This window comes from Euleptes europaea, chromosome 2 (assembly GCF_029931775.1).
Source record: "Euleptes europaea isolate rEulEur1 chromosome 2, rEulEur1.hap1, whole genome shotgun sequence".
NCBI classification, from domain to species: Eukaryota; Metazoa; Chordata; class Lepidosauria; order Squamata; family Sphaerodactylidae; genus Euleptes; species Euleptes europaea.
Window position 1 is genome coordinate 100633985 of NC_079313.1, and position 9691 is coordinate 100643675.

General features: G+C 43.6%; 1 protein-coding gene across 1 annotated transcript in view; it reads left to right on the forward strand.

Moving 5' to 3' along the window:
• IGFN1 (immunoglobulin like and fibronectin type III domain containing 1) overlaps positions 1-9116 on the forward strand; it is a 34720-nt gene extending 25604 nt beyond the window's left edge. Inside the window, exons 16-22 of the mRNA XM_056844852.1 lie at positions 1144-1317; positions 2685-2813; positions 3707-4009; positions 4590-4678; positions 5870-6065; positions 8202-8501; positions 8752-9116. Of these exons, the coding sequence (XP_056700830.1) occupies positions 1144-1317; positions 2685-2813; positions 3707-4009; positions 4590-4678; positions 5870-6065; positions 8202-8501; positions 8752-9116 (1556 nt within the window). The remainder of the gene's footprint in view (positions 1-1143; positions 1318-2684; positions 2814-3706; positions 4010-4589; positions 4679-5869; positions 6066-8201; positions 8502-8751) is intronic.
• The last annotated feature ends 575 nt before the right edge of the window (positions 9117-9691 follow it).

The following is a 9691-nucleotide window of genomic DNA, read 5'->3' on the forward strand; positions in this document are numbered from 1 at the left end:
GGAAAGTCTTTACATGACTCCTGGGGGGGGGGCATTATTGCAGGTAGAGTTCCCAAATTTTCAGGGTAGCTAGAAGGGACTCTCTTTGCAAGAACCCTCAAGTTTGGTAAAGATTGGGTAAGGGGGTCTGGAGGGGATCACCCCATCCTCCTCCATTGAAAAGCATTGGCAAAGCGGCTGTGTTCATACTCTTTAATGTGATCTTTGCAAGGTATCTCAATGGAGAAGCCGGGCTTTAAACAGTGGGAAATGTATCATTGTATCTCTATGGAGGCACAGGGCAAACTTTCCGAGAAGTATGATGGAAGAAAATCTGATAGAGTAGGGAGGACTATACACCACAGAGAAAAAAGAAGTGGACAGTCAAGGGGGAGTTGGAAACTAGATTGTGGGCTAGAAAACCAAGGGGAGAAAGTTATTAGGTATATAAAAAAGAATTAAATTTTGCATATTGGTTTAGGACAGTGATTCCCAACCTGAGGTAGATGTACCCCCAGGGGTACAAACCAGGATATTTAGGGGAATGCGGGAAAAAAAAAGAATAATGGCAGGAAAAGGCATTTGAAATAACATCAACTATATTATTTACAAATATTTTGGTAATACAAGGGGTACAATTTAGGGAAATGGGCTGCCAAGGAGGGAGCAAGTGAAAAAAGGTTGGCAACCACTGGTTTAGGAGACCAAGCAATCATTTATTTGGCTGCAACTCCTGGTAACTTTCTTCTCCATACTTTCACCATCATTACTACTATTTTTGTGTGTTTGTGTAGAACATGGAAGTGATATGGTTGCTAAGCAGAGGGCTTATAATTTAACCCTTTGTTACTATTGTTCTCAGCTATTTGTTCAGCACAACTGAAGTTTAATAAGGCATATAGTTTCAGCCATCTTAGCAACATTCTAACGGCTTACTAACTAGAAGAAAATAAAATGTGTCTTGAACGTAACCTACTGAGAATAACTAAACATCTTATAGCTTTCACCACAAAATCTCTAACTTCCCTAAATAGCAATCTAATTTTTGAAAAGTTGCTCTATCGCAATACCCATTTAAGAACATGCACTCTCTTAGAAATTATCCTTGTAATATGGGGTAGCAGAATTGTTGTAACAGTATTGAGCATCATTTTTTCCCCTTAGCTTTTCCTGGCCCTCCCGCTCCTCCTAAAATTGTCAGTGCCAACAAGGGTGCCATCACACTCTCCTGGGCACCACCACGTAAGACAGGCAACTCCCGAATCTCAGGCTACACAGTTGAGAAATGCAAGAAGGGCAGCAACACTTGGACCCCTGTCAGTGACTTGCCCATCACAGGTAAGCAACTTAATAGTTTCAGTGTGGTTCAAAAGCAGGTCTGTAGGTTTCCTTTATACTACTAACGTCTGGGTTGCAAGAAAGCCTCCTCATTTCTCTAAAGTTCCCTAAGGAGACGTAGCCACAAAGGCTTATTTTACTCACCACTTAGGCTAATAACTTCTGCATAAAGAACACAGGTTTCTGTCACTTTCCGCAGCACCTCACTCAATCTCTTCACCCTCTCTTCACTTTCTCTTTTCTCTCACACACCAACCCACTGAACATTTGTCTCTCTGCCCCCTAGGATGCAGCTACCACCCAGTCATAACACACTTCACTCACCCATCCAGCCTCCCTCTTTCTTACCTTAGTGGCCTACCTTTTAAACCACAGCATACTCACATGAATTCACAGAAATAAAAGACACACAAAATATTTCCGTAGCAAAACACCACACACCACAACACACTGTCTTTACTGTTCTATGAATTGTGATATTTCCCAGCCAGGGTTCCACCTTTCTGTTTTGGGGTTTCCAATCTTCAGGCCTCATCTGTAGATCTCCTGAAATTAAAACTAATCTCTAGACTGCAAGAGATCAGTTCTCCTGGAGAAAATGGCAGCTTTTGATAGTGGATTCTACGGTATTATACCCTGCTAAGGTCCTTCCCCTCTTCAAACTCCACCCTCCCCAGGCTCCATCCACAAATCTCCAGGGATTTCCCAACCTTCCCCTCACTCACTGTAGCATTCTTACCAACCTTACCAACCTTCCTCTCACTCATTGTCACATTCTTACCACTCTTGCTTAGAAGTGCACACCTTGTTTTAAAATTACTGAAGCTTTTACATTGGGGCTTAATTTTGCACCTTTACACTTGTGATAAGGTTGTTATGCATATAGATAATTGGAAGGAGGAGCCATAGCACAACTCTTTGTACTGTATACATGTTGTTTGTGTAATCCCCACACCACAAACTTTTTCAGATAATCATAAAAAGTTTTGTCAGGCCTTCTTAGTAGAGCTGATGTTGATGCTGTGGTATTATTAGGGTTGCCAGGTCCCTCTTTGCCACTGGTGGGAGGTTTTAGGGGTGGAGCCTGAAGAGGGTGGGGTTTGGGGAGGGGAGGGATTTCAATGCCATAGAGTCCAATTGCCAAAGTGGCCATTTTCTCCAGGTGAATTGATCTTGCTTTGTTCTTCTGGGCAGAAAAGCAGACAAACATATCATACAAAAGTGACGCTATTATTTCACTGCATTTCTGCTGTAGCTGTTTACTACAGAACCCAAAGTATGACACATTTAAAGGCATCATGGCACCAGTAAGATAGTTTGCAAAAAAAAAAAATCATGATTTCACATTTGATTATTTATTTCCATAGACAAAAAATACACAGTGACTGATCTGAAGGAGGGGCTGCAGTACGAATTCCGTGTGGCCGCTATCAGTGCTGCAGGGGCGGGTGAGGCCAGTTCACCCTCAGATGCCGTTTTTGCTCGGGATCCCATGAGTAAGTGGTTTGGACAAGCTCTCCTACTGGACATGGCTCTGGGAAGCAGCACAGAAAGCGGGTAGAAAATTAATTCACACAAAACATTTGTGATATGTCCATAAACACATCTGATCACTTGATGAGTCCTAATCATGAATTTGTATGTAAATTGCCATATAGATAGCAGGAGGTGGCATACAACCACCTCAGTACTGTCGAATTTGCACCTTGGATTAAGGAAAGTCCAAATGATAAAAATACTCACTAGCCACTGATCATGGAACTGACTGTGAGAAAATGCAGGAGGGGAAAATATGGCTGTAGCATTTCAAGCATGTCAGTTTATTACGCTTTATGGGCTTCAGGCACATACCAGATATTAAGAACATAAGAAAAGCCATGCTGGATCAGACCAAGGCCCATCAAGTCCAGCAGTCTGTTCACATAGTGGCCAACCAGGTGCCTCTAGGAAGCCCACAAACAAGAAGACTGCAGCAGCACCATCCTGCCTGTGTTCCACAGCACCTAATACAAAAGGTATGCCCCTCTGATCCTGGAGAGAAGATATTGTAACACAAAGTATCATAACACTGTTGATAGGGGGACAGTATGGGATTTCAGTGAATTATGAAGAGTGATGAGGACAAGTTACTATAGTGGAATAAAGAGTTAGGAATAATTGTCAGGGTTATAGGAAGAATTGGGGATGGATATTTCCTTTCATGCCTGATGTAAAACCATTTTTCTGCATTGTACCTGCAGTCTGTATCATGTCTAATGTGCTATGCTGTATCATCTCTAATATGCTATGCTCATGCATATTACAAAGTGCAATGAAGCAAGACAAACAATGGGAGGCAGAATTTAAGTCTTTGAAATGTACAAATGTCAATTAATCATCTCTTTTCCAGAACCTCCGGGTCCAGTGAGGGATCTTAAAGTGGTCAGTACTGACTATACCAGCATTTCTTTGTCATGGAAGAAACCAGAATCAGAGGAAGAAAGTCATGCAAAGGGGTATATTGTAGAAATGCGACACTCTGATGTTCTGAAATGGACCCAGTGTAATGCTCTCCCAACAGCAACAACTACTTATACAGTGAGAAAGCTAAAACCCAGGGAAATGTATTTCCTACGTGTGAGAGCAGTCAACGATGGAGGTTCTGGTGATCCTGTTCAGCTAGACACTTACATCCAAGCTGTTCCTCCCTCTGGTGAGTCAAAACAGATGGCTTTATGCCTTGGAAATTATAGCTTGGACCCAGAACACCTTGTCTATGGGCACAAGGATTTCTACCTGCGGACCACATTTTTCCTTTTTCTGCAGCAGCCCCAATTATACCCCCATCCAGGAACAGGATTAGGGGGCAAATGGGGCTGCCACAGGAAGTGGAAGCAGGAGAATCATCCTCTGTATATGGAAAACCACAACTGCGGACTCACCAAAAGCTGTGTTTGTGGCCGTAGGCGCAGCACCGTGCAAAATAGAGGCAAAGCAGCCAGATGTGTATCCACAGGTGCTTCTGCCCTGCTGGCCAGGGATGATCTGACTGCCTCAATCCCATTGTGGGCCCATACTTCATTTCCCCATTCAGTCCCCCTCCCCCATATAAATCAAAAGCTTAAGGTAATGAATTGTGAGATTATTTACAGAACATGATTGAGTAGTTGTGAATACTGTATTGTTGTGGAAGCATTTGTAGTGGATGGTATCTCTAGGTATTCACTATATTTTCAAAGTGTCTTTGGGTATGCATCATAAATCTGCAATGTGTTTATTGGTTTTCATTTCAGTCTACCCCAAGCTCTTAGTAAATGACACTATGAAAAGCTTCATGATTGTCAAAGCTGGGGATACCATTCGTGTGCGCGTTCCTTTTGAAGTAAGTATAGCTCATTGTTGAGAACACAACAACTCAAACTCCAGCACCATATATTGTTTTCTTGACTGTGTTGTACAGATGGTGGCCAAATTTTGTAATCCTTTTGTGTATCCCTTTACATTTACCATAGTGATGTCACTGAAAATACCCTCCATACTTGTAAATGAGCCCCACCCCAGCTCTAGTATTTTGAAACACATTAAAAATGTGATCCTAAGCATGGTTACTAGGAAGGGCATCCAGTTTTAAATCACTGGGACATGCTTCCACCTAAACAGGGTTTAAGATCGAGCAGTTACAATGATCTTCCGAAGTGATTCCTAAATCCTGCATTCAGTGGAAGTAATACAGTTGATGTAGAGGTATCCAGTTCTCTTCTCTGACAGGAAACGTTCCAGAGATGCATAGGGACTCAACACTATAATTACAACATTCTTTTTACTGATAAAAGCAAATGGGAAAGCCTGGCACTATTCAACTATATTTAAGCACTTCTAAATATCCCTTGAGAGAGCCAGCATGGTGTAGTGGTTAAGAGCAGCGGACTCTAGTCTGGAGAATCAGGTTTGATTCCCCACTCCTCACATGATGCCTGTTGGGTGACCTTGGGCCAGTCACAGTTCTCTCAGCCTATGAGGAGGCAGGCAATGGCAAACCCCCTTTGAATGTCTCTTGCCTCGAAATTCTCTTGCCCCACCCCAAACCCCACCATTTCCAGGCTCTACCCTCAAACCTTCAGGCAACCCTATAAGATCCACTCTCCTCACCTCCAGATGGTCTGGTTGAGATTATTGTTGTTGTTGTTATTTCAAAGGGCATTTTTAGAGGAATACATTGTTGAATTTGAAACTGTGTTGATTCCTCTTTATTTTGACTTAATTCTATGCTGTTTTAATTCAAATCGGATGCTTGCTAATTTTATCATTTCAAATTGTTTAGTTTTAATGATTTTTTAAAAATTCATTGTAAGCATTTTTGGCACTATTTATTTGGTGGAAAGGCAGAATTCAACTATTCTAAATAAATAAATATCTGAGTGCAGCTGTGGTGTTACTGCAATGGCCTAGATGGTACCAGTGTTGCTGTCTGTGAGAGGATTGGTTTGTGTGGAAAAATACAGTTCTACTCCTGAAACATGGTATGCTACTGTTAAAAACCGTGTAGGTTGATTATGTGTTTCTTTTTCAATAGGCTTCCCCAACTCCTGAAGTGATTTGGCTTAGGGATGGGTTTTCTCTGCCCTACAAAGCCACAATTGCTACCAGAGAAGGCCTGACCCAAGTCATAATACCAGGAGCTGAATATTCGGACAGTGGCCTTTATACCATCACCCTCCAAACTGAGAGTGGGAAGAAAGAGACCTTCAGCTTTCTAGTCCAAGTCATAGGTAACAAGCACGCACAGAGTTTGCAACTTGCAAAACACAACTTGCAACTTGCAAAACACATTCATCCTTTTGGAAAATGGGCTCAGTAGCATATTCCTGCTTAATTTACCTGGGCTAAACAGGTAGGAGCTATGCAAGTTTTCCCATTGTCCATAAAAGGGATAAAGTCAGTGGGGCAATTAGAGGTCACAACAAGTGAACACATTTAGCACTATCCAAAAAAGGAACATGGAGCACATGCTGCAGCAAGCCTTTATGGACAACTGTCAGAAATGGAATAGGACACCCACCCCCAAATATGGCAGACTATCAGCCTCTTCGTTTACACTTTACGAAAAGCAGTTGTACCAACTGTCAACAGATATTTCTTTCTGGAAGACAAAGAGAGTGAAAACTGGCTTCTTTCCATAGGCAAACTCTGAGCTAAGGTCTTCTTCTTTTAAAACTAATTGTTTAGTCTGCCTCAAGTACACCATAGGATAGGATACAAGTGATCTGTGGATCTTTGGAGTCAGTTGGCTACCTTTTTAAGAAAGTGAACAATGAACAAATTAAACTAACAATTACATTGTTGCAACTAGTTAGAGGTTTGTTAGCTTTCCATGGCTATTGTTGATAAAGGCTTAATGTGCTGAACATTTGGTCAAGGGGTTTCCAGTGTTTTTCATAATTTGTGTCTCTGATTCCAAAGACACATTTTTACTTTATTATAGCCACCACTGCCCACTTTCCAGACTAGCAGTTGTTTTTGCATTCTGTGAACATGAAATTTACTGTTCCCTATACTTGTGCCTTTTGTGGCCTACGTATTATGATATACCGTATATACTCGCGTATAAGCCGAGTTTTTCAGCCCAAAAAAAGGGCTGAAAAAGCCGGCCTCGGTAGAGGAGGGAGAGAGGAGGGAGGGGGCAACTTACCGCCACCGCCATCGCTGCCGCCACCGCTGCCGGGCCCACGTGGTTTCCCCCGGCCAGGAGCGCCCTGTGAGGGCCTCCTGCAGCCGCTGGAAGGCAGCGTGGCCGCCGCCGCCGAACGCACCTGACTCCCTCCACCCAGGACCGGACTGGGGAAGCCTTCTGCGGCCGCTGATTTTTGGCTTAAAAAACTCACCTCGGCTTATACTCGGGTCAATATGGTAATTTGCCTGACGGGCCCTCTCCCAGCGTGCTCCCGCCGGCCAGCTGATGGGTGGGCTGTCCTGCCTTCTCCCCCTCACCCCACCCGATAGCGCCTTCTGCGCGGTGGCGGCGGCTTCTTCCCCCCAACCCCACCCCACCCACCCGATCGTGCCTTTTGCGCGATTGTGCCTTCTGTGCGGCGGCAGCGGTTTCTTCCCACCCCACCCCACCCCTCCTTCTGCTGGGCAGCGGCGGTTTCTTCCCCCCCACCCCCCACCTCACTCGGGCCGGTCCTCCCGCTTGCCAGCTGACCCTGCGGGGCCTCCTGCGTGCAGGGAGGGGGCCGCCACCGCCGCCACTGCCTGCCTGCCTGCGCGCCTGGAGCCCGATCAGGTAAGCCTACGGGGGGGGAGGGGGTGCATTTCCCCCTCAGCTTATACGCGGGTGCCTAATTTTTCCCCATTTTTGGGGTGAAATTAGGCACCTCGGCTTATACTCAAGTCAGCTTATACCCGAGTATATATGGTATTATGATATGGTCCCCATTTTAAAACATTTTAAACATATTATGATATGGTCCCCTATTTCAAAACATTTTAACCTGCCTTTCGTGCCATAAACAGTGATCGAAGGCAGCTTACAAAGCCAGCCAAGCTAGCTACAAGATGTCAAAACCATATGCTTCACAGAATTTAAAATACCAACAGCAGACATGATTCACCACCTGGCCTAATATCCATCAATATCTTGCATGAACAGGCCAATCATGCATTGCCACAGGAACTGGACCATTCTCAAGGTTCAAGGTTCAGTTTATTGCCTATGGCCAAGGCTGTTACAAGAGTCAGGAGCCATTCTCAGTTCTTCCGGAAATCCATTCTGGGGAGCAAGCCCAGGTGGTGGCCAAACAAATAACTTTGATAGAGGGCTTCCATGGGAGAACATTCTGAGGGTGTACACAGCTGGTGCAAAATTCTAGCAATAGCACCTGATTTCGTTTGTTTTCATTTTGCAGATATCCCAGAATCCCCTGGTCCTATTCAGCTGGTTGAGAATGTCCCTGATACAGTGACTCTGATTTGGGAGCCTTCACCAACAGAGAAAAGAGAAAATAACCTCTATTACATGGTCATGAAACGTGATGCCTGCAAGGGATCATGGGAACTGGTGTCTGATCTGATTTACACAAACAAGTGCACGGTCTCCAGTTTTGTGCCAGGAAGAGAATATTACTTCAGAGTTCTGGCAAAAAATTTCATGGGAATCAGTGATCCTTCTGAAACAGTACAGCCTTGGAGTATTCACAAAACAAAGGGTAAATTGGCCATGAAGGTAAACCGGTGCTGGTTTGCTAACTGTTTCTATTGTGAATGAAATATCGTGCAACTAGTCATTCTCAATACATACAATATGCTCCTATGAGGACATGACATTACATTATTTCCAGGAAATTTGTTTGTATCAAGAGAAGTGATCCAAGTGTATCCACAAAATATATGAAGAGCATTTGCTTAACTCTTAATTTAACCCTTTGTAACCTCATCTTTTTTGTGTGCCTCTTACAGGTAAATTTGAAGTCAGGCTTCCAAGATATAAGGGGATCAACCAAAGCCAGCCTCCACGATTTCTTGTCCAACTGAAACCACACATTGTGACTTTAGGATTTGATTGTCACATGAGCTGTGCAGTGACCGGATATCCAGTTCCACAGGTGACTTGGTACAAGGATGGCAAGAACCTCTCCCAGGATCCTTCCTTCTTCACCAAAAATGATTTTGGGGTCTGCTCCCTGGTGATCCCAGGAGTCACACCATCAGATGAAGGAGAATACAAAGTGGTAGCGAACAATGCTCTAGGCCAGGCATTCAGCAAAGCCATTGTCGCCATAAAAGGTAAAGACCAACAAGTGGGTAAGATCTGCTGTACTTGACTCTTGAGGTCAGTATGTGAAGACAGTTAGCACTTGATCCCTATTGACATGACACTACTACTCCACACTAACAGCCCCCTCTGATAGTCCTTCCCTTAGTTCAGTGGTAGATCAGCATACTTATTGAAGAGATGGATGTTGTTCTGCTCCATTGCTGATCACTCTTTGCTGTGTCAGCAGCCCCACAGTAGAATCAAGTGTTAGGCAGGAGAACCTTCAGTGAAGATCTAGGCCTTTACTTTATCATGATGCTTTTAGGGGGGAAAAATATAGTTATCTTTATTCATCCAACAAGCAATGCAGAAGACAAAACAGGCTAGGGTTGGGTTTTTATTTGGGTTTTGAGACAAGAAAATAATTGGAAGAGTGAGACAAAAATCATGCAATTTTTCTTTTGAAAAAGAAAGAAAAGGGAATATTTTTATGTCAACTGAGGACAATGAAGGGAAGTTATTTCCCCAACAGAAAGCACATTAAGTGAATGTTACAGGCCATACAAAGTTTCTCATGCAATCTGTGCCTAGATAGAGTTGGGATCAAAGTGGAGACATTTGGACAGATACTCAAAGATCTTG